At 43.1% G+C, this 25,656-nt stretch overlaps 2 protein-coding genes across 5 annotated transcripts in view; one reads left to right on the forward strand and one right to left on the reverse strand.

Annotated features, from left to right (window-relative positions):
* The window catches only part of lin54 (lin-54 DREAM MuvB core complex component), a 95,654-nt gene extending 84,387 nt beyond the window's left edge, over positions 1-11,267 (reverse strand). Inside the window, exons 1-2 of one of the 4 annotated variants that reach the window (XM_063043459.1) lie at positions 1,880-2,117; positions 908-1,028 (exon numbers count right to left, since the gene is read on the reverse strand). The gene's annotated coding sequence lies outside the window, so the exon portion shown is untranslated. Of the gene's footprint in view, positions 1-907; positions 1,029-1,879; positions 2,278-11,040 lie in introns of those variants that run through there. The other 3 variants (XM_063043460.1, XM_063043458.1, XM_063043462.1) reach the window with 3 other exon arrangements.
* A 213-nt stretch (positions 11,268-11,480) lies between these two features.
* Positions 11,481-25,656, forward strand: part of cops4 (COP9 constitutive photomorphogenic homolog subunit 4 (Arabidopsis)) — a 63,041-nt gene continuing 48,865 nt past the window's right edge. The window contains exons 1-2 of the mRNA XM_063042191.1: positions 11,481-11,605; positions 22,188-22,267. Coding sequence (XP_062898261.1) covers positions 11,529-11,605; positions 22,188-22,267 — 157 coding nt within the window. The 5' untranslated portion in view covers positions 11,481-11,528. The remainder of the gene's footprint in view (positions 11,606-22,187; positions 22,268-25,656) is intronic.

Genomic DNA, 25,656 nt, shown 5'->3' on the forward strand with positions numbered 1-25,656 from the left:
GTGAAATGAACCCGCTCCCACATCGGGAAGGGGACCTGGAATTAGAAACAGGCCGTGATACTCAAGTTGAATAGTAAATTGAATAACTAAAAATACCCTTTCGCGTAGATAAGATCCTAACTGTTTGGCAGGTCTCTATTCCCGAAACGGGGTTACTGAATACTTCGGCATATCTGTAGATGGGACCATCAGAACCCAATAATATTTGGATGGATAGGTTCATATACACGTAAGGGGGCGCTCTTTAGACCGAAAGAGAGAAAAGATCAAATAATTCGCATTCTTTCTGCATACAATTTATAAATTACCTGCTTGCTAATTGTTGCTAAAATCAAACATAGAAGTTACACTTTACAGCTGTTTAGTGTTTTGTTTTAAATCGCACACTAATGAATGTACCAATTTTTAACATGCTCTCGAAACAGGTAAACTAGACTAGACAAGTTAAAATTCAACCTTCGAGGCGGAATCCTGTCACACGTTACTGCGTCTTGGAGAGCCACGTCTCTACAAATGAAAGACTGAACGACAGGCCTTTATTTACACCCGTGAAGGTCTACGATTGTATTGAAAACTGGCCCCAATAAACGAAAAGCTCCTGGAATGTTTCATGTCACGTTTCGCCAGCCGGGAGAAACGAAACTCGGGTCGAGCTTTTTGGATCGAGCTCGAGTGTATTATTAGGCAGGGATTGCATTTCGAAAGCTCCGCCATTTTCACCTCGTCATCATATTTCCAGAGGAAGGCAAGGCCTGTGCGAGCCTGAGAGGCACACAAAATACGAAAAAAAAACCGCGAAGAAAACTCAACAGGAAATAACACACATTTCCAAACAAAGCCCACCAACAAGCGTCCGATGCCGTTGTCGCAATCCCCAACCACCCAAAGTTACAAAACAACAATTTACCTGCGGCCAGTGAAATCTCAACTGCACTAGCGACTTCAACACACACAAAATACAGTCAAGAGCTCGGACAACACTCCATGAATGCTACAGTTTCTGGACACCAGCGCAGCCAAGAATATAACTATTTGGATTAACAAAATAGAAATCTGGATCACCAAGTGCAAACCGCTGTCAAAAAAAGTTTTCGTTACAAGCAAAACTCAATTTGGGTGATGACAGGGAATCATTAAATGCGCCAGACGAATTAAAATTGCACAATAAATTTTAGATTACACTCATGCGGTCTCTCCCAACACCACCACCCACCCCCGCCCAACATCTCGAAATCGAGGGTGACTTTTTAATAACGACAGATCTAGGAGAGGCGGGCGCGGAACGAAATCAAAACAAAAATAGCAGGATAGAAGGTGACTAAAAGAACTGTCATCAGGAAAGTATGCTGGATTCAGAAAAAGAGGCAACACTGAAGGTCAATGAGATCAGGTGCCTGAAGGGAAACGGTGTAACGGGTTGCTCCTGGAGCAAAGAATACCGCCCCCCCCCACCCACCGACCCACCGACCCACCGTCCGGATAGCGAGCCACTAATCCTGAAGCAAAGAGCACCGGAGATCGAGGGCTCGCACCTAGAGCAAAGAGTCCGCGGACTGAGGGCCTGTTCCTGAACCAAAATGCACCAACCACGGACCGTGGATCGAGGGCCTTTCCCCCCCGATGCAAATTGAACCACCGGCCCCGGTCCAGAACGAGAGCTCGTTCCCGGGGCAAAGGACACGAACCACGGTCCGGGAATCGAGGGTATTTTTCAGCCAGGTGCACCGACCCCGGTCCGGATGGAGGACCTGTGCGTGGAGCCAGGATCAGTACACCGGCGGAGGCACTGGCATGCATCGGCTCCCGGGGGTCCAGCCCGCCTCTCCCTCCCACTTTCACCGGGAGACGCACCCTTGGCGCCCGCTGCCCAGCAACTCACCGGCTCTCACGGCAAGGCCGTGGCGGGGCGGGCGGTGGCCGTGCTGCGGGCCGCAGGCCTCGGGCGGCGGGCGACGCCGTCTGCCGACCCTCTCACTCGGCCCTGGCTACCGGGATACTGAGCGTTTGTTCAAAATCACGCGCCCAGCGCCATTCCTCCCCCGTCCAACATCCCATAATATCGGGCCGTTCCGCGGAGCACGTCGGCGGCCCCGCCCACCTTCTCGGCGCGTCGGCCGCCCGTGCGTCACGGCGCCCCGCCCCGCCCCTCGCGCGGTGCCGCCGCTGCCCCGCCGCCCCGCCGCTCCGGTACCGGAGCCAATGGAGGTGCAGGCTCTGCCTCAGCTGGCCCGAGAGGTGGTGTATGCCACCGGGTGCTCCCTCCACCGAGCGCACTGAAACAGCCAGAAGGGGTTCTCATGGCCACCCACAGCGTTCTTTACATTTTGAACGCAGCCCCAAAATTTGATGGAGATGCTACACATCTCAAACAGGCGTTAAAACCATCGTTGCCTTTGTCCCTCCGGTAATGTCTTGCTATGATGGAGCTTTGCACTAAAATGGTATCAAAACTTTGGCAAACTTCTACAGGTGCACAGTGGAGAGTATCCCAGCCAGGTGTCCAAACACCGATGCCCAAGAACGGTGCAGTCTATAGAGAGTAGTGGATACCAGCACAGACCCTGGCTGGCAAACTCCCCATCATCCAGAAGCAATGCCGCAAGAATGCAGCTTCCATCATCCAGGCCATGCTCTCTGCTCACTTCTACCATTAAGCAGGAGGTACTGGAACTTTAAGTCCCACAGCTCCGGGTTCAGGAACAATTACCCTACACCCATCAGGCTTTTGAACCAGCGTGGATAGCATCAAACACCTCAACGCTAAACTGAATCCACAACCCTACAGATTCACTTTCAAAGACTTTACAACTCCTGTTCTCAGTTTTTTATTTATTTACTTTGTATTATTCGCACAATCTGTCTGTTGCATTTTGGTTGTTGAGTGTCAGTCTTCTAATCCATGGTGGGTAGGTTTCTGGTTCATCAACTAACTTGTTTAAAGGTATAGCAATCACGTGAAGGTTGTTAGGAGTTGTAGCGGTAATGAGAGGGTCATTAGTGTTGTCTTTGTATGAATGGAGGTGTGAGCTGTTGTGGAGACACTGGGGTCGAGATGTTAGGACTGCATTGTACGTAGCTGATAGGGGATGTCGTACCCCAGCCCACCCCCTCCCCCGGGTTCAGGGATGGGTTTTCCAGTTTAACAAAGAAGGCTTCTTTAACCCTTCGTTCAAACCACCTGTCCTCCCTGTCCAAAATATGCACATTGTTGTCATCAAAGGAGTGTCTCTTGTCCTTGAGGTGTAGATATACAGCTGAGTCTTGACCTGAGGTGTTAGTTCTCCAATGATAGAAACATAGAAAACCTACAGCACAATACAGGCCCTTCGGCCCACAAAGCTGTGCCAAACATGTCCTTACCTTAGAACTACCTTGCCCATAGCCCTCTATTTTTCTAAGCTCCATGTATCCATCCAGGAGTCTCTTAAAAGACAAATTTTGCTCCTGGAGCAAAGAATACCGCCAGCCAGGAGAAACGAAACTTGGGTCGGGAAGAAAGACAAATTTTTTCTCCCTCTGTCCCTCTGAATATACCTCTTGCCCATCCTCTGGGTTCCCCCCAGCCCTTGTCTTTCTCCCTGGGCCTCCTGTCCCATGATCCTCTCATATCCCCTTTGCCAATCACCTGTCCAGCTCTTGGCTCCATCCCTCCCCCTCCTGTCTTCTCCTATCATTTTGGATCTCCCCCTCCCCCTCCAACTTTCAAATCTCTTACTAACTCTTCCCTCAGTTAGTCCTGACGAAGGGTCTCGGCCTGAAACGTCGACTGTTCCTCTTCCTAGAGATGCTGCCTGGCCTGCTGCATTCACCAGCAACTTTGATGTGTGTTACATTAACTTTACACTTCATCTTGCTCATGCTGAATCATTGAAAAATCATTGTCTTTTTATTACCAACAAGATTTCAAATCTGCCAGTTTGATTTTCAGATTTTTTTCGTGAAATATACAGCATCAAAATTCAAAATATCTTTAAAATGTGGTTTCAATCTTCAGAAATAAGTTAACTCCTTTTATACACAAAAGTTAATTTCATAAAGGGAACAGGAATATTAGAAGCTTGGCAGGAAATAGTTTTATAAACATTTTAAAAGGAATAAGTAATTGAGATGGAGATGAAAAGTGCAGACAATTTGCAAGAAAAAGAATGAAGTGGAGACAAAGGAGAAGAAAAAAATAACAAGGTGTAACACAGAGGGTTGGTTAATGTTAAAATAGATGCCAGGTTGGAAAGTGTAGACAGATACCACCAATGCTTATAACAGGAGACTAACTTTCAATTTTATCTTGGAGGAGCGTAATCAGCTATTGACTGTGGTGAAGGACAAAAATGTGGCTGGTTCTGCTTAGGTTGGCAATTTTTATTGAGAGTGAGAATGACACTGAAGAGACAATTGGTGAACAACACACACAAAAAGTGCTGGTGAACGCAGCAGGCCGGGCAGCATCTCTAGGAAGAGGTACAGTCGATGTTTCGGGCTGAGACCCTTCGTCAGGACTAACTGAAAGAAGAGCTAGTAAGAGATTTGAAAGTGGGGGGGGGGAGATCTGGCAGTTGGTGAAGTTGAGTTGCTGAATGTAAAGATAAGGAACACCGCTTTGTTGGAAAATGTAGAGATGGATGTGAAAGAGTTTGGGTTGCATGAATAAAGGACCCTGGGAAAAGCGATACGGGATCCAAAACTGAACCTCTGGGCTAAACTGATAGTAAGAAAACATGGAAGAGGCTGTTCAAAAAGGATTGGTGGAATAATACATTCTATATAATACTTTGCAGACACTTAATTGAAACAAGAACGAAATTATACGTTTCATCAACTAACACAATTCATTCTAAGAATCACAGCAGAGAGCCTGACTTTAATGTCATGAAACATGGAGCAGAATAAGTCAATAAAACACGAAACATTGTAAAGTCAGTAATTTAATGTCTTATGCGCCTGGCAGCTGAATCTCCATTGTCCCACTACTGAAACTTTGGGTGGTCAGTTTAATCAGAGAACAATTTATGCAGATGATCCATGCAGGTATCATAGCCAAGTTGTTTGCATGCTTTTCACTGCTGTCTTCAAGTAAAAGGTAAAAGGTACAGGTGTCTCAGGTTCAAGAACAGTTACTACCCCTCAACCATCAGGCTCTCAAATAAAAGGTGATAACTATACTCACTTGCCCCATCATTGAAATGTTCCAACAGCCAATGATATCATTTTAAGGTTCATTGATAACACACAGCACCTGCTCACTAGTATTTTTTTCCCAACCCTTCTATTTTTGCAAATTTTCAGAATGTGATTTACAATAGGGTGTGTGCAATCTTACTGATATAACTGTTCCTGAGAGGAGCTTCTATGGACAAATACGTGTCTATTTGCTTTATCAACAGACTTTTCTAAAATAAGGTACAATCAGATCAAGTTGTTATCCTGGGATTAATAGAGCGTTTCAGTTTATTCAATGTCCTTTCTTTACAAAAGGACATCTCTGATCCATTATGCCCCCTCAGTTTTGATCCATTATGCCCCCTCACCAGGGTCACCCATGGCACAGACTATACTCATAAGTGGAAAAAAAAACCGACTTCCCCTGCCTGATTTTTGTCGTACATTTGATATACCTGGATTTTTTTGCCAATGCATCGAACACTTTCCTTGGTTCTGCACTCCTTAAATGACATCTCTGTAAGTTTTCTGTCTGCATCCTGTTGAAAATCAGGGGCCGCTGTCACCTCTCAATGGTCTTATCCTTCCTTATCACTTCAACTTCTGTCATCTCCTCCAGAAAACCCCAAAATATCTGTCCACACGAGCATGTCAAACACTACCAGAGGTTTTACTCGTCGAGATGCCAAGCTTTGTCATTCTTTTGCAGAAATCTCTGTCTTTCCTCTTTTAAGATGAAGATCTGCCACATACTACAAGCACACATTCTGGCATTTTCATGTGTATTTAAAAATATTCCTACAAAATATTTTGGCTCTCTTATTCTATTAAATATACACAATGTCACTGCCCGAAAATTTCACTTTTCTTATTCTTTGTGATTATCATGGAAATTGTAATTGAGACAATGATATCAGCTACATCCTGATCAAACTCGCCAAACATTAGTAACTTTAAGGTGAAAAACATTTCTGTCTATTTGATGTTGTCTCACAAGCCTTCACCATCCTCTGTCAGCTGTCATCAATACACAGGAACATAAACAAGAAAGAAATAACATTCACATCACACAATTGCCAGGCAATTCAACAGGAGAAAATCCACCTATCAACCACTGACGTTCAATGGCATTACCATCACAGAATTCCCCATCTTCAATATTCTGGCGTTACCACAGATCAGAAACTAAACTGGAGTCACTGTCTCCACAATAAGGCTGCAAGAGCAGGTCAAAGGATATTAATACTAAGGTGAATAACTCAGCTCCCAACTCCCCAAAGTTTGTGCACCACTAAAAAAGCTCAAATCAGGAGTGTGATAAACTCTCCACCTGCCTGAACGATTGCAGCTTCCAACAGCTAGGCAGCAAAAACAATGGAGCACCAACATCTAGAAGTTACCTTCCAAGCTGCACACCATCCTGACTTGGAAATATATCACCGTTCCTTCACTGTCACCGGGTCAAAATCCTGGCACTCTCTCCCTAACAGCAACGTGGCTGTACCCACATCTCAAGGGCAGTTCAAGAAGCTATCTTACCAACCACCACCTGCTAAAGGGCAACTGGGGAAGTACCATCAAATTCTGGCTATGAATATAAAAAATATAAAGTTCTGAGAGGCATGGATCTGGTAGATAGCCAGAGTATGTTTCCCCACCGTTGGAAGTGTCTAAAACTTGAGGAGATCAGAATCAGATATATATATATATATTTATGCTGTTAAAATAAGTAGAGCAAAATAACAAATAAAAAGAGGTAGTTAGGTAGTTCATGCGTTCAATGCCTATTTGGAAATCAGATGGCAGAGGGGAAGAAGATGTTCTTGTCTTCAAGCTTCTGTACCTCCTTCCCGATGGTAACAATGTGATAGGTTTAAAATGAGAGGGAGGAGGTTTTTAGGAGATCTGAGAGGCAAGGCTCTAATTTCTCCCCCCCCCCCACCAACACACACACACACACACACAGCATACGGAGTAAGCTTCCAGATGAGGTGATGGTAGCAGGAATAGTAACCACATCTGGACAGGTACTTGAAAGAAGCATAAAGGGAGAGGGAAGTAATCAGAGTCAGGTTTAATATCACTGGCAAACATCATGAAATTCATTAACTTAGCAGCAACAGTACAATGCGATACATGATAATTATAGAAATAAATAAATAACCACACACACACACACACACACACACACACACACACACACACACACACAATAGATTAAAATAGTGCAGAAACAGAAATAATATTTATTTTTAAAATAGTGAGGTAGTGTTCATGGGTTCAATGTCCATTTTGGAATTGTACAGCAGAGGGGAAGAAACTGTTCCTGAATCGCTGAGTGTGTGTCTTCAGGCTTCTGTATCTCCTTCCTGATGGTAACAATGAGAAGAGGGCATGTCCAGGGTGATGGGGGTCCTTAATAATGGACGCCGTCTTTCTGAGGCACTGCTCCTTGAAGATGTCTAGGATATTATGAAGGCTGGTACCCAAGATGGAGCTGACTAATTTTACAACTTTCTCTAGCTACTTTTGGTCCTGTGCAGTAGCCTCCTCCCTGCCCATACCAGGCAGTGATGCAGCCAGTCAGAATGCTCTCCATGGTACATCTATAGAAGTTTTCAAGTGTTTTGGTGGACAAACCAAATATCTTCAAATTCCTAATGAAATATGTCTGCTGTCTTCCCTTCTTCATAGCTGCATTGATATATTGGGACCAGGTTAGATCCTCAGAGATCTTGACACCCAGGAACTTAATGCTGCTCACTCTCTCCACTTCTGATCCCTCTATGAGGATTGGTATGTGTTCTTTCGTCTTACCCTTCCTGAAGTCCACAATCAACTCATTCGTCTTACTGACGTTGAGTGCCAGGTTGTTGCTGCAGCACCACTCCACTGTTGTCATATCTCACTCCTGTACGCCCTCTGTCTCACCCTGAGATTCTACCAACAATGGTTGTATCATCAGCAAATGTATAGATGGTATTTGAGTTATGCCTAGCCGCACAGTCATGGGTATAGAGAGAGCAGAGCGGTGGGCTAAGCACACACCCCTGAGGTGTGCCAATGTTGATCGTCAGCAAGGAGGAGATGTTATCACCAATCCACACAGATTGTGGTCTTATGGTTAGGAAGTTGAGGATCCAATTGCAGAGGGAGGTACAGAGGCCCAGGTTCTGCGACTTCTCAATCAGGATTGTGGGAACGATGTGTTAAATGCTGAGCTATAGTCAATGAACAGTATCCTGACATAGGTGCATGTGTTGTCCAGGTGATCTAAAGCCGTGTGAAGAGCCATTGAGATTGCGTCTATTGTGGTGATAGGCAAATTGCAATGAGTCCAGGTCTTTGCTGAGATAGGAGTTCAGTCTAGTCATGACCAACCTCTCAAAGGATTTCATCACTGTAGATGTAAGTGCTACTGGGCAATAGTCATTAAGGCAGCCCACATTATTCTTCTTTCTTTTTTTTTGGAGTGTGCCTGCGTGCGTCCGTGATGATGTCTTTTTCATGGCTTTTACGAGGTGCGGAGCAAGAGTGGATGAGAGAGAGACTGTGTGGTGGGCCACTCCTCACACAGACATTTTCACAGTGTTTTCCCTTTATTTTACGAGGTTGAGTTGCGATCTCGACACTCAACCCGGCACGGATGGAAAGCATACTCGGGAGCGGACCCGACTAGTTTTGAACCCAGGAACCTCCGCTCCCGGGTCCAGTGCCGATGTCGTTGCACCACCAGCCGGCCCTGGACATTATTCTTCTTGGGCACTAGTATAATTGTTGCCTTTTTGAAGCAAGTGGAACTTCTGCCCGTAGCAGTGACCAGTTGGTTGGCCCAGGTTTTCAAAGCCTTACCAGATACTGCATTGGGAACTTCTGCCTTACGAGGGTTCACCCTCCTGAAAGACAACTTGATATTGGCCTCCAAGACAGAGATCACAGGGTCACCGGGTGCAGCAGGGATCTTCACAGCTGTAGTTATATTCTCCCTTTCAAAGTGGGCATTGAAGGTGTTGAGTTCATCTGGTAGTGAAGCATCACTGCCATTCATGCTATTGGGTTTCACTTTGTAGGAAGTAATGTCCTGCAAACCCTACCAGAGTTGACGTGTATCCAATGTCACCTCCAACCTCACTCAGAATTGTCTCTTCACTCTTGAAATAACCCTCTGCAAGTCCTACCTGGTTTCCTTGTACAGACCTGGGTCGCCAGATTTAAACACTACAGATCTAGTCCTCAGCAGACGACTTAGCTCCTCGTTCACTCTCGGCTTTGGGTTTGGGAATGTACAGCAAGTTTTCATAGGCACACACTCATCCACACAGGTTTTAATGAAGTAAAGCAGGCAAGTGGTATTAGTATAGAATGGGATTAGATAGAATATATGATGAACGTTATAGATGTGGTGCACCAAAGGGATTGTTTCTGTGCTGTGCAACTCTATGGCTAAATAGGCCATTGTCCTTTGAACCTACTCCAACATTCAACAGGATCACAGCTGATCCACTAACAGGGCAGGACATAGTGTTGATCTTCACATCCCTTGATTGTTTTGTTATCCAGAAATCTTTTGAACTATGCTGTCAAGGTCTGCAAAGTACTTTGGATAGAGAATTCCAAAGATACACCATTCTCTTGAGTAAAGAAATGTTCCCTCCTTTCAGTCCTAAATGGTCTACGTCAGAACTTGAGACTGTGCCCATTTGTTCTAGACTCCTTAAGCAGGGAAAATACCCTTGGTACATTTACTCTGCATTTGAAGATGCTGTGTGCTTTAATGTAGTTTCCCAATCTACTACTGCCAACACCTCGAGTTTCTTTAGTCTGGATTGAAACCTCTGGTTCTGGATTAAAATATAACACTTCTGAATTTAATACTAAATGCTATCATATTACAATGATTTTTTCTAAGGGTCCTTTTACATTTAAACTGTTGTATTGCACAATACAAGCCTGATTTTAAGTCAGTTCCACAATGTACTAACCTATAACATCCATAGTCTAATTCATTCCAAGGATTCATCTTCTTCATTCTTCCTACTAATTACTTGCCCTTCCTATATGTAGACTGAAGTCTTTATTGTATTACTCCAATTACATGCATTTTTAATGCCATTATCAACACTATTCTCTACATAAAAACACGTATATCTGAGAGGAATAAGATTCTCCCACCAATCTTTTCTGGTCCCTGTGGTTTCCAAGTTCCACTTTTATCTGTCTTTCTCCTTGGAATCTGCTTGTCTTTCTAAATAATGCAGCACTTTCCGCCCATCATCCTGCCCCTTTCCCCATTCCACCTATCACCCACTAGCCTCTGTCTCTAAACTCCTCCTTCACCTGGCCCCCATGCCCAACCTTGTTGCACCTCTGTCACTTACCTCTCCATCTCACATTCCCTCGACTCTCTCAGTCCTGATTGAGAGCTTCGAATGAAAATGTCGATCTCCCTTCACCTCCACAGACTCCGCCTGCCTCGCTGAGACTGCAACCGCTAGAATCAGGGGCAAAATCGAGGAACCCAGCGGGCCAGGCAACATCTGTGAGGGAAACAGTGGATGTTTCTGATTGCCACCCCTGATAGTGCATGGTGGGAGTTCCTCCAGCAGCTCATGTTTTGAATTCCTTAAGAAGTTTAAATTTTCTACCAGAAACCAGCATCAGCAGTCTCTTGTGTCTCCACTTTCTGTTATTACCGTCTAATGCGAGGTCCCGTCTATTGAAAGAAATCGTTACATTGATCTTGTTTTTTAGAAATAACTGAAATTTGAAAATATTCATTCTATTTTTGGAAGTCTTACATATTCTTTTAATGAGGGTACTTTTCGAGCTGTGCTTTTTCTTACCCGAGAATAATAATGATAATGCCTTCCAGCGTTCACTTACCGGAGGAGATCTCAACACGCTGGTGGAAATTCAGTGACACCGATGTGCGAACGTAGTCTTTGAATAGTAAGAGATGAGCTCCACCCCAGTGCACCGTCTGCGTTTACTGATGGACAGCTTGTCCAGACCCACGCAACGTCCAGGAGGAAGCTCGGTGCACAACATGTCAAATGCTCGCGTTTCGTCCGAATAAGGGACGAATTAGTGCTTTAATTTCGTGCGAGCAGAGGCGAACTTGGCGGCCGGCTGTCTGCGGCTCAGTGCTGATCTCCGAGGCCTAGGCGGCGCTGTTGCCTGGCGCCGGCTGTCTGCGACTCAGTGCTGATCTCCGAGGCCTAGGCGGCGCTGTTGCCTGGCGCCGGCTGTCTGCGACTCAGTGCTGATCTCCGAGGCCTAGGCGGCGCTGTTGGTTGGCGCCGTCCCGGGGGCGGACGGACGGACGCTCTTCGCGCTCTCGCTGATTCCTTGTCGCGGCCGTTGGGGAAAACATGGCGGCGGCGGCGATGAAGCAGGAGTTGACGGTGCTGATGAACTCCAGCGGCTCTCACAAGGATTTGGCCGGAAAGTGAGTACTTTAGGGGACGTGTCCAGGACTGCGGGGTGGGCGTTGTGTCTGGTAACGGCAGATTCGCACCATCACCTGCCGCCTGAAGGATCATCCTCGGGTTGGCAGTTCGGCGCGTTTACTCGGGCCTCAAAGCCCGCTGTCTTCTTGTCCTTAGCCCGCAGAAAGTTCCTTTTCTCGTTATTGAAAGTAGGGAGTGTACCTACTCGTTTCAAAGAGTTGTTCCTCCTGTCAAGGGACCACCGTTACTGATCCCATCCCCAAGCTGATCCAGGTGGGCGTTAGGCTCGTTCCCTTTTTTTTCGTGGTGCCAAAGAAGAAAATGCTGCCGATTAAAAGTCCAGTGGACGTTGAATGAGTACTGGGGAGAATTCGGCTGTCATGAAGCCTAGGGTTAAATAATCTTTGATAGACTCATTAATGAAGACTGGCACAATCAGATTGCTACCGCTGGTGATTAGACTACGACTGCAGTAAGTGTATCAAAGAGACGACTAGAAATAGATTTTGATTCAGCGAGATTCATTTGTTTGACATGTCCTTTTAGCATCACCATGCAGATCAGGCTAACTGGCTGAGTTAGGCCAGCTCCTTTGCGTATTGATCAGTTACGTTAAACAATTTCGGCCTACTTTTGAATTCTTGATGGTATTTACCTGTCTCTGAGGGAGAGGGATGATAGATTTTGTCCAGGTTATAATGTCTTCAACAGTCAAGTATACAACTTCTCTTTGCCAAAGGTCTTTCTTGAAGAATGAGCATCCCATGTTTGTCCAATGCTGCAAGCAATCGCATGTGTATTCTTTAGGATGAAGTTGCAGGGAAGGGACTGTCAGTGGGTCAGGGCCTTTTGGAGTGAGTGCAGGTGGAGGTGGGGTGAGCCGGCAGGACTCCAATGTTGCTCCTGTTTCCATGATGTTAGATGTTAATTGTAAGTGAATTGGACATTTCTGAAATGCAGAGTCGAGAATGTTGGAGAAGGGAATCTAAATCTGAGTTAAATGAAAATGCAAATGCAAACTTTCTTATCAGGGACTTATTGGTTCAGATGCAGCAATGTTACTTTAGAAAAAGATGATCAGTGAGTGGGGCATGAATCTCAGGAGATGGATGCAGCAAAGAAAGTTTGAAGTCCCACTGTCTCTATAAAGGGCAACATGTACATAGTGCATTATTCCCATCTTGTCAAATAAAATGAAGTTAATAACTTTGCACACACTCAATCATAAGAATCTGCCATCTGTTCCAACAAGAACAAATTTCACAGTAGTCATTACCCTTAATGCTTACACATAAAAGTTGTTGGTGAACACAGCAGGCCAGGCAGCATCTCTAGGAAGAGGTACAGTCGACGTTTCGGGCTGAGACCCTTCGTCAGGACTAACTGAAAGAAGAGCTAGTAAGAGATTTGAAAGTGGGAGGGGGAGATCCAAAATGATAGGAGAAGACAGGAGGGGGAGGGTTGGAGCCAAGAGCTGGACAGTTGATTGGCAAAAGGGATATGAGAGGATCATGGGACAGGAGGCCCAGGGAGAAAGAAAAGGAGGGGGGGTGAGAAAATTCCAGAGGATGGGCAAGGGGTATAGTCAGAGGGACAGAGGGAGAAAAAGGAGAGAGAGAGAGAAAGAATGTGCTCTGTCCACTGTGTCCACCAGAGAAAGCAGGATCTCCCAGTGGCCACACATTTTAATTCCACATCCCATTCCCATTCTGACATGTCTATCCACGGCCTCCTCTATTGTAAAGATGAAGCCACACTCAGGTTGGAGGAACAATACCTTATATTCCTTCTGGGTAGCCTCCAACCTGATGACATGAACATTGACTTCTCAAACTTCCGCTAATGTCCCACCTCCCCCTTGTATCCCATCCATTATTTATTTTTATACACACATTCTTTTTCCTGCTGCGTTCACTAGCAACTTTTATGTGTGTTGCTTGAAATTCCAGCATCTGTAGATTTCCTCGTGTTTGCACCCTTAAAGCTTAAGTAGCTTTGAAAAAAAATTTTAAATTGAAGTTGTGGCAATTTAAGTTTTCAGCAGGATTTCATTAATATAGTTGTTTAAATTTAGAGAAAGTATATATAAACATGTGAATTATTGCTGGAGGAGGCCACATACCCAGTTGAACCTACCCCCACCCCCACCCCCATTCTAATTCTCACCTTATAATCAAGAATCAATCTACCTTAAAAGTATTTGAAGATTCAGTTTCACCTTTTTTGAAGATTTCCAAAGCAATTATTTAGGGCATTATGTATATTTAAGCCTCTTTCCCTAAAAAGAAATTCATGAGCTTACCATAGAGAGAGTGCAGCAGAAATTCACTAGACTATTCTCAGGAATGGTGGATCTGTCCTACAAGTAGAGATTGAGTGAAGTCGGCCCATTTTGTCTAGCGATGATCAGAAAGAGAGGTCTTATTGAAATTTATGAAATTCTATAGGTTGAATGCATGGAATGTGTTTCCTTTGGTAGAAATGGTTCAAGAGAGAAATTTCTTCACACTGACAGTGAAAAAACATTTGATTCCTATTTTTAGATTTCATACAAAAGGAAACATCCTCTCCTCATCCAACCTATCAAGACCTTTTAGAATCTTTGGAAGAATCTCATTTTTCCAAAGGCCTGTGGATACAAGCTTAGCATGTCCAACCTTGCCTCATAAGACAACCCGTGACCTACAGGCTTCAATCTAGTAAATCTTCTTTCATAGGAGAGTATTTTGAGCTGCAGACCTCTATGGAAGATACTTTTGTGTTGTTGTGGCAGTGATATTTTGTTAAAACAGCTCTGCTCTCACTATCAATGATGACCTTTCCAAGCACACTAATTCATTTTCATTCTTTTTGCACTCTGTAACACTATAGACCTATATTAATGGTTGATCTTTTAGACAAGCTTCACTAAACTAAATTGCAAAGTCTCTGTAACCATTCCTTGTTAGAACGTGCCTTCACAGAATTTTTAAAGGGACAACAATTGTAAAGTGTATTTTAGCATGAATGCACAATTTTGTTCACAGGGTTAGTGAATCAAGAACTAGAGGGCATAACCTAAAGGTGAGAGGGGAAAAATTCTAAGAGTTGCACATTTATGGACCAAACTGGTTGAGGCAGGTGCAATAACCACTCTTAAGTGACATTTGCACAGGTATGTGAATAGGAACAAATAGAGGGATATGGGTCAAATATGGCAAATGGGACTATCTTAGCTGGCATCTTGGTCAATATCAATGTGTTGGCTTGAAGGGCACATTTCCATGCTGTATGACTTTGAAGTTGGTATCACATATTAGTTACCTTAGGATGACATATCAAATCCTCGTACTGATTCTGATGTGATTGTCCCTGCACTATGCAAACACATGAGATTCTGCAGGTGATGGAAATCTTCAGCAATGCACACTAAATGCTGGATGAACTCAGTAAGTCAGGCAGCGTCTATGGAGGGGGGTAATCAGTCAATATTTTGGACTACGACCCTTCATTAATCCCCATGACATGATAAAGGTGTCATTTTGTGTGATTTTTTTTTGAAAAATGTGTGTTCCGGTAATTAAAACTGGATCTCTGAAAACTATTACGAATGTTCTTGTGGAATTGTGTTGGTACAGTGAACCATTCTTTATTCGTGACATTGGAATTAAAGGCAGAACAATATCTCCAGTTATGGTGGAGCTGTGAATCCTGACTCCAGAGTGAGGATAACTCCCCTACCATTGATCTACTTGTTAATAGCAAAATGAAGACTGTGAACAACCCCATTGTCAGCAGACATGTACTTCAGTATCTGAGAGGTCAGGCGCTCTAATGTTGACATTACTGGCCTGGATGAGATACAATGAGCAGGAGACAGTGAACAGAATGATCCTATGAGCACATCAATTAGATCCAAACTTCTTGGTACTGCATACCACAAGAGGGATACCTCTTTGTAGGTTAGGTTTGGTGCCAATGAGTTAATGTGGCATCTCAGAGGCTCCCCTGTAGGAAGGGCAGTGTCTCCTGACCCTCTGGCTTATTTATATAAAAAAGTATAGATGCTCCAGTCTTGGAAGCTAGATTTGAAATCTTTGGTGATTTTCTTGAAAAGATGTAATAACCATGCCAACGTGTGTGTATCCTTACCCAAGGCCACTTGGAAAAAGTGTAAGAGTATTCAGGATGGCACTGATAACTTTGAACATCTTTAAAGTGTGCAGGAGCCGAGAGGAAATGGTTTTAAGAAAGCTATCCACCCACCTGCCCCAGCAAACACCTCCATGTGCTAGAATTTGTAGATTCCACACTGGCTTCATCAGCTACTTAGAACTCTCAGAACTCGGGAGGGAATCATCATCTGCGCAAGCCCTGGGAAGATGTTTGAGTAGGTAGGATTGTGCTGAGTATTCAGAGCAGGCTTTGCCACTTTGTTCAGAAGCAGAATCGAGTTTAATATCACTGACGTATGTCGTGAAGTGCGTTGTTTTGCTGCAGTGGTACAGTGCTATACATTAAAAAAAACTATAAAGTAGTGAGACCCAGTAATCAATGGGGACACTTTAGAGATTTGAAAAGTCTGAGCTTGATTTCATTTATGAGCAAGTGAACAAAAATTGCAATGGCATATCACATTATGTTGTTTCCTAAGTATTTTGTTAATGACTGTGTCACAGAAATTATAAACAGTTGAATTTAGGTGCCATTAACATAATAAGTGTGACATTTTGTCGAAAAGGATAATTATGACAGTCCTGCTACTTCCTCATGCATTGTGCTAGCCGCTAAGTTAATTACACTAGCATTTGGTGGGAAAGTTAAACTTCTAGGTTAAACATAGTATTAGATCAAGTGAAAATTCTTATCATACTTCCAAAAACAAGCAGTAACCCTGGGAACTGGAAAATTTCAGTTTTCAGTAAAGAAGGACCAATACTTTGACAAGGAAAAATAGAGTACATGTGTAATCTGCAGAGGGACATAAAAACAGCCTCTAAAAACTTCTATAGAGGTAGAAAAAAAACAGGTCATTGGAGATGGGAAGAATGATGTTGGTGAGTAAGAAAATAACAGCGGAAGATAGAAAAAAAAGCTTATAGATGCTCGAAGTAACTGAAAGAAATTTTATTAGCATGTAAATATTAAAGAAATGAAAAAGAAAATGAATAAATCTCCAAAATTACTATAGGTTTACAAGCCCTTGATGAAACACTATCAATAGCTTTGTGTGCCATTTTATGAGGTTGATGTGGAGGGATTACGACAAAGGTGTTCTGCACTGATTCCGCTGATTGTGGGACAGATGTATGAGGAGAGATTGGGTCAGTTCAGCCTACATTCACGAGGGCAGAAGATTGAATGAGATCTCAGAAACCTATAAGATTCATTTTTGTAAATGCTGTCAGGGGCTAGAGAGCCTAAAAGCTTGGGCTGTGAGATACATCATTAAGAAGCAAGATCAAGAGGTAAACCTGCAGAATTCTCCACCACAGAAGGCAGTGGAGGCCAAGTCATTAAATGTATTCAAGAGTGAGGAACTCTAATATGATGCAAGGACACTGAATGCTGGAAAAACTCAAACCAATCGGTTCACGTTTGAGGAAAGAAAGATGGTCAGATGTTTTGGGTCTGTGACCTTTCTATGGAACTGGAAAAGAGAAGGGCACAGGTAAGATTTTGGTACGGAAAGATAAGGAAGTAGAACAAGGTGCATATGATCAGACAAGTGCAATTACTGTCACCATTAAGCCATTTTCTGTTGAGCCATGCTATTGAGTTTTTTCAGTATCTTTGTTCTTGTTTCCGACTTTCAGTATTTGCATTTTTTTGTCTTTTGATTTTGATGAATGAGTTAGCTGTATTTGTTAGTGCTTAAGGAATCAAGGAATTTGGGGAAAAGGTGGGAACTGCGTGGAAGTGGACGAAGAGTCATGATTGCAGTGAATGGAGAAGGCAGCCCAACGGGCTGAATTGCTTCCTCCTACTCCTGTTGTCTGTGTTTCAATACCTGCATTCATGAGTGCAGTAACTGACTGTCATTTTTCCAGAAACCCGTAGATTCTGGAATAGTTCTTTCAGATCAGAGGTAGCAGATGGAGCCGACTACTGGAGAAAGGAGAACAAGGAAAAATTGGGAAATACAGGCGACTTGGCCTTTTGCTGAGTGACTTTAAGACACAGTGATAGGTATTTGTAAAATAAAGTCATCAAGGGTATTGGGTGGTGGAGCAGATGCAAGGGGCTGAGTAGTTATAGAGGACAGTACTTCCTACCTTCATGCTTTGCTTAAAATTGATACCTGTACCTGGCTGGAAGCCTGAGAAGAGTTTATTCGATACTTACCTTCATGTACTAAAGTTAATTCCTAGTGGATCTTAAAGGTTTGGCTGTAATTTCATAAATAATTACATAAAATACTCTGTTTGAATAGTATGCATGCAGCAATTTGGATGTAGTGAATAATAGTAAACATTGTAGGCAACTGTAAAAGTTTAGTAGCATTTCCATTGATGAGACCCCCACCAGCAACGCCGTGAAGAGTCCTACGTCCCAGACACTCAACTTAATTGAGTGTACAACAATGAGAACAGATCAGCGGCTGGGTAACTCACCGTCACAGCAAAAATCAGGAGGACTTGCCTCCATTTAGACAAGTACGGTTCCATTGGCTCTTGGGAGGCTGGATGTCACCCAGGATGGAGTAACTAACTTGATTGGCACCCCATCAACTATTCCCAGCATTCAATGATCATACTGTATAGCATTTGTAAAGTACGTGACGATTTCCTTGCCAAAGTTACCATCTAAACCAGCAACTTCTGCGGTCAAGAGGGACATGGCAATGGGCGCATGGGAACACCACTGCCTGCAGATTTCGATCCAGGCTACGTGATTTAGAAATGCACTGCAAATTCTTTGTCTTCGCGGGGTCTCGGTCCTGGTTCTACCTGCCTTATGGTGCTATGAGATTGCCTTCAACAGAAGAACTGTGGCTGTTTGGGAAGGAGGCTCATCACCATCTTCTCAGAAACTTTGGGTTGGGAGTGGATGCTGGTCTTGCCAGCAGGTCCTAAAAGGTGGATGAATAAATATTCAAAATAGTCACTTTCTTTGCATTCCCATATCAGATGACACACTCTGCACTGAAGTAACATAAAGTAGGAATTGAAGTTGTTCACCAACGTTCTACTGTTCAAGTACCAGAAAAACTCGTGCCTACATGAAGTTTTGGGCTACTGCCATTAGATGGCAGATTAATTTTTTTTAAATCTTTGTCTTCCAGTTCAACTCGCACCCTGCCGCAGAATACAATTTTTCCTTGTAAGCATAAACTTGATTTTTAACTTCAGACATTTAGGATAATGACTTCTGAATTCGGCCTGTTAGATTTCTCAGTGGTCATACCACAAATTATCGCCCTGGACCACCACTACCGGGCTCTACATCCCCACCACTCAAGCTGGCCCACTCTTCTCTTGTTGTATCACTCCAGCTATTCATCGCTTGTGGCTGCGTGCCAGTTTCTGCTGCTTCTACTGCTGTTCTTGTCTCGATTCTTCATTGGCTTGCTGAAAATTAACAGCACCTGATATAGGGTCTGTTGTAAAAAATGTATAATGTAATCAATTTTAAAAGCAAAAATGCTTGTTGTTGCCCAGTTCTATAACCCTTTCTTCTCATTTCCCTTTTCAAAGCAGCACAATTGTGCAGCTAGTAGAGCTGCTGTCTCAGAGCTTCAAAGATCCACGTTGAATGTAACGATAACCAGTGCTGTCTTTGTGGCAATAGCCCATTCTCCCTGTGACTACATGAACTTTCTCCAGTTATTCTCATTTTCTCCCACATCTCAAATACATTGCGAATTGACCCTAGTGTAAGTGGTAGGAGATGGGGAAAGTTAATAGTATAAAGTGAGGTTCTTGTAGGGTTTGTATAAATGGGTGCCTGATGATTGATGCAGACTTTGTGGGCGGAAGGGTCTGGTTTTTATGCTGTATAACTATGGCTCCACTGAATCTGTAATATATGAAATAGAAACAAGGTCAGCTGTACAGCTCCTTTTGCCTGCTTGATTGTTAGTAAGGCCATGCTTCTCCATGGATTGTCACCTTGTCGTGGTGGAGAAGCTTGTGTGGTCCTGTGATCCCGAGAGCGATGCTGTCTGGAGCTATGCTCCTGGTAGGGTCACCCCTGGCGGTAAGGTCGGGGGTGAGGTCCCTGACAAAGAACAATCCAACCAGGACCTCAGTGGTGGAACAGGCGGACGAAGTTACTTTGAACTCAACGGCTGCGAAGGCTGCAACAAATCCATTAGCTCCAATCGTCGTGGTTTCCATGCCTTTGGAATCAGTTGGTTGATTTGTGCCTCTTGGAGTGCAATATCAAGTACACATTCAACAAATACACGCACAGGCATCTTCGCTCTGTGGGCCACTTCTTCAGAATGAAGCCCATCATCCTCGACCTTGAGGGATTGCCAGGACGACGAGTAAGATCATGGCTGCTCTTTTACTCCCTGCCACTTTCCTGCACGAACCTCCTTTCTTGTGATTCCCTTATATCAAACACCAACTTGAATATAGTTAGTAACCAAGCTTCCACATTTTTATTGTGCAGAAAAGTTTGAAGGTTCAGCACTGTCCAGGTAAGGAACTTGCTCCTCATCTGCCTTGATTTTGAGAATGTAACCCCTGTTTTTTGCCCTGAAGACAAGTGAAATGTCAATCCTACACCTTCCCTATCAAGCTCCATAAGAATTTAAAAGTGTATCTGATGAGAGTTTGTGGCAGATTTGAATGCTGGCAGAGAATATTGGACTACTGTAAGTCTAAAGTAGTGAAATGAGGGAAATGATATTAAGTGAGAAAATGCAGTAAGTTGCCGGGATGGGGGGAAATACCTGAGGACATGCAGATGTGTGTTTAAAACAATACTAAGTTCATAAATTGTGACCAAGAGGTAGGGTATATACCTGAAGCTGGTGTTTATATTCAAGTTGCTTTGCCGAGGCCGTACAAGTACAGTATTCAGTTCTGGCTCCCATATTGCACAGGATTCTTTTTGGAAGGAAGCTAGAGGAGTGTAGGGATAATTCCTGAACATGAAGAAGTGCATAAATTAATGGTCACACAGTGTGTTCAGCCAGAAACCTAAGTCGGCATTTTTGTTCAACCCTACAGCTATGTAAAAAGACATAATTACCAGTGAAATGCTTTGGAACAACATGTGCCCTTGAAGGATGCTACAGCAATGGAACTGTTTCAATCTTTCTAATAAGAAGTAAAAGACAGTTCAGGAACCACAGTAAAAGTAATGGATGGCATAAGCTCAAAGTCTCCAGGCCCTGACAGATGGGGTTGGCCGAGGAAAGGATGGTACAGTATCAGGATCAGTGGTCTTCTCCTCAAAGCAAAGCAATGTGAAATCAGAGTTTCACAGGTCAGGAGGGCACAGGTTTTGTGTTTGTCAGCACATGCATTCTTTCTTATGTAGTGTGATCAACTTCCGAGGTAGACAGGCAAGAAAGCTGCTGAGGCCGTGACATTGGGAACAGATGCCAGTATTAATGGTCATAGATGGAAGTAAAATTCTAAGTTAATTTATTGTTGAAGTACATGTATGTCACCATATACAACCCTGAGGTCCATTTTCCTACAGGCATACTCAGCAAATCTATAGACACGATCAATGAAAAATTGGCTAGGCTACAGAAGACAAACTGTGCAAATGCAGATATAAATAAATGGCATTAAATAAGTATTCGAGTAAGATGGTGTTAGATGGGCTAAGGAGCTTTCTTCACCTTGTGGTTAATTAATGCCAAGTTGCCTACTTTCCTAAAGACATTACCTCCATATGGTTGGATGATAAAGTTGTTTTCTGGTTGCCTAGGTAGTAAAGGTAGCGAGAAAAATAGCTTGTATGGGAAGCACAGTGTAAAATCTAAAAGCATTTTATTTATTTTGAATGAAACACCAGAAATAAATCAAGAAATTGTTACACTGCTTTGTGTTGCTTCATGAAAGTAATGGACATGTTAAACTGATATGTTGGAATGTATAATTTAAAAACAGTTCAGACCTTAGAGCAAATTAAAGTGGAGTAATTTGTCACATTTAATACAAAAACATTTCCATGGATTTATTGATGCAGATTTCCAATCTGATTTGCATTGTGTGGCTTCATTATAGCAAAATGAATACGAAGATACTTTTGAATTTTGAAAATCTTATTACCATTTGAATTTAGTAACTAATATTCAGTAATGTTTTTGTAAGTTTGTCAGAAATGAAGCCAATAGGACATAACCAAGTGTATTTTTCCATCACACAGAAATTTAGCCTTCAATTATTTGTAATTTAAACTGATCAGACACGTGTTCACCTTGGATCTGTGGTGATGTATGTAATTTGATGTTCCTGGTTTACAGGGTTTAGTTAATTTTCATGTTAATTTTGTATGACATTGTCTTGCCACTGGTTAAATTTTAATGGTAATGTTTCTTTTATTAGTATTTTGGAAAAATGCTTAAATATTAAAGTACACATTTGTTTTAAGAATCAAACTCAAAATCTGTCATCCACTTGTGTCCTTTAATAGGTACCGCCAGATCCTGGAAAAGGCTTTACAGCTCACAGGAGCAGAGCAGCTAGAGGCTTTGAAGGCTTTTGTTGAAGCTAGTGAGTATTCTCAATGTGCATTGTGTGCTACACTCAGGAAAGATTGTCCTTTGTTTTTATATACTCTGGTTTAAAAATAACTCTCCTTCCTTAACTTCCCAGTTTGAGGTAACCTCCTTCATGATAGTTCAAACTAACAGTCTTTTGCATCTTTATACAATTCAAGTTACTTTCTCCCATTTCAAGCCAGCACTTCTTTTATCTGCTTCTCTATTTTAACAACTATATGATCCCTACTAGCTATTTTCGTAATGACAAGGGTTTGTAGGATAGAATGTTACATTTTGTTTGAAGAATCATGGGTGGTGTATTCCCTGAAATTTTCTGTTCATGCATGCATATATACTGACAGGCTATCCATATGTGGGATTTGTCTGGATGGAGAGGATTGAACTCTGAATCATAGAGTCATAGAAATGTACAGAATAGAAAAAGACCCTTCGGCCCACCCAGTCCCTGCTTATCATCAAGCACCCCTATTCTACACAAATCCCACTTAGAAAAAAGTGTTCCCATATTTCCTTCAGTACCCCTAGATTCTACTACTTGCACACGAGCTGTAATTTACAGTGGCCAATTAACCTACCAACCTCACATTGTTTGGATTTGGGGGTTAACTGGAGCAGTCATAGACAAAAATGGGCAAATTCCATGCAGATAGCATCTTGGGCCAGGATTGAACCTGATTTTCCAACGCAGTGCCAATCTGTAGGAATTCGTTTGATGGTTGTTATGTGCCTTCCACTAGAATTTCTAATATTTGGAGCAATTGAGGGACTATGACTATAATGATAAATAAGAAACATGAAGGAGTTGATAGTCTGTTTAATTTCTGTAGGGTCATTTTAACAAGTCTGTATAAGGTAAACTAATCTAGATTCTGTTTGTCTATATGCAATTTTCAGTAAAATTTTTGTAAAATGTGAAAGGTCAGACAGTTACCATCTAGTAGAAAGTTACATGAGACCCATAAAATGGAAGGGTTGGGAGTGAGAATCCCATATTTACTATGGAATGTTAAGACTAAGATGGTTAAAATGGCTAGTGATTAATTAAGATGATAAATTAAGACAATCTCGCAGCAATGAACTATTGGAACAAAAGTCAGAACATGCTGGAATTCTGATTAAAAATAACAGAAACACTGGAAATACTGAGCAGGTCAGGCAGCAGAAATGTCTGCGTTTGTTTTCCCTTTTTCAGGATGTACTGTTGCAACTGAACGAAATGTTGACGGAACTGCAATTGGCAAGTTGTTTGGAGTTCTGGTAGCCTAGTCACAGGGGGTATGTCATTAAGCTGGAGAGGACGTGGAGAAGATTAACACCGATGTGACTGGGACTGGAGGACTTGAGTTGTAGGGAGACAGGCTGTTTCCCTGGAGTGTGGGAGGCAGGGGGATGAGCTGTGGAAGCATATAGAATTGGGGTTGGGGGGTGAATGTGCGGTTATTGGTTGCAATCTTTTTCTCAGAGTTGAAGAGCATAGGTTTAAGGTCAGGGGGGTAAGATTTAAAGGGCAACTTTTTTCACAAAGGATGGAAGGTTTCTGGAACGAGTTGCAAGGGGAAATGTTTTGAGGAATATGGATCAAGTGCAGCCAGAAGGGACCAGCTTATTTAGGGAATTAGGTTGGCATGGATGAATTAGGTGAAAGGGCCAGTTTTCATGCTGTATAGTCTTGAGGTTCAATTTCTTGTGGGCATACTCAACAGATCTATAGAAAAGTAACTATAACAGAATCAATGAAAGACTGTCAACTAGGGCATTCAACCAGAGTGCAGGAGACAACAAACTGTTAGTACAAATATAAATAAGTATTGAGAACATGAGATGAAGAATCCAATGGTTGTGGGAACATTTCAATGATGGGGCAAGTGAAGTTGAGTGAAATTATTCCCTTGGTTAAAGAACCTGATGGTTGAGGGGTAGCAACTGTTCCTGAACCTGGTTGTTCGAGTCCTGAGGCTCTTTTATCTTCTTCCTGATGGCAGCAGTGAGAAGAGAGCATGTCCTGGGTGGAGGGGGTTCCTGATGCTGAATGCTGCTTTCCAACGACTGTTTCGTGTAGATTAGATTAGATTATGAGGACGCTCAGTCTTTGTTTATTGTCATTTAGAAATGCATGCACGCATTAAGAAATGATACAATGTTCCTCCAGAGTGATATCACAAAAAAAAAGGACAAACCAAAGACTAACATTGACAAGACCACATAATTATAACATATAGTTACAGCAGTGCAAAGCAATACCATAATTTGATAAAGAACAGACCATGGGAATGGTAAAAAAAAGTCTTAAAAGTTCCGATCTACTCCCGATAGTCCCCGATAGCAGGCGGCAGAAGGGAGAAACTCTCTCTGCCATAAACCTCCAGGCACCGACAACTGTCAATGTATTGGAAGCACCCGACCACGGCTGACTCTGAGTCCGTCCGAAAACTTCGAGCCTCCGACCAGCCCTCCGACACTGAGCACCATCTCTACCGAGCGCTTCGACCCCGTCCCGGCCGCTGAGCAACAAGCAAAGCTGGGGACTTGGGGCCTTCCCCTCTGGAGATTCTGGATCACACAGTAACAGCGGCAGCAAAAAAGACATTTCAGAAGTTTCTCCAGATGTTCCTCCGTTCTCTCACGTCTGTCTCCATCAAATCAGGATTGTGCACAGCACCCTACTTGACAGATTACATATATCATTCACCGGAGTGGCCGCGCAAGCTGCGTCGCGCCGCCTTCTTCTCCTCCTCCTGAGTCAGAATGCTCTCCTCAATACATCTATAAAAGTTATTTTGAGTGTATTTGTTGACGTTCCAAATCTCTTCAAACTCCTAATGAAGTATAGTCGCTGTCTTGCTGCCTTGATAACTGCATCGATATGTGGGGACCGGGTTAGGTCCTCAGAGATCTTGACATCCTGGAACTTGAAACTAATCACTCCCTCTGAGGATTCTGAGGATTGGTATGTGTTCCTTCATCTTACCCCTCCTGAAGTCCACAATCAGCTCTTTTGTCTTACGGACATTGAGTGCCAGGTTGTTGCTGCAACACCACTTCACTAGTTGGTATATCTCACTACACCCTCTCACCTCCATCTGAGATTCTACCAACAATGGTTGTACCATCAGCAAATTTATAGATGGTATTTGTGTTATGCCTAGCCACACAGGCATTGGTATAGAGAGAGTAGAGCAGTGGGCTAAGCACACACCCCTGAGGTTCACCTGTGTTGATTGTCAGCGAGGAGGAGATGTTATCACCAATCCACACAGATTGTGGTCTTCTGGCTAGGAAGTCGAGAATCCAATTGTAATGAGAGGTGCAGAATCCCAGGTTCTGTAACTTATCAATCAGGATTGTGGGAATGATGGTGTTGAATGCTAAGCTATATTT

Source organism: Mobula hypostoma, chromosome 3, assembly GCF_963921235.1.
Source record: "Mobula hypostoma chromosome 3, sMobHyp1.1, whole genome shotgun sequence".
In the NCBI taxonomy this organism is placed as follows: Eukaryota; Metazoa; Chordata; class Chondrichthyes; order Myliobatiformes; family Myliobatidae; genus Mobula; species Mobula hypostoma.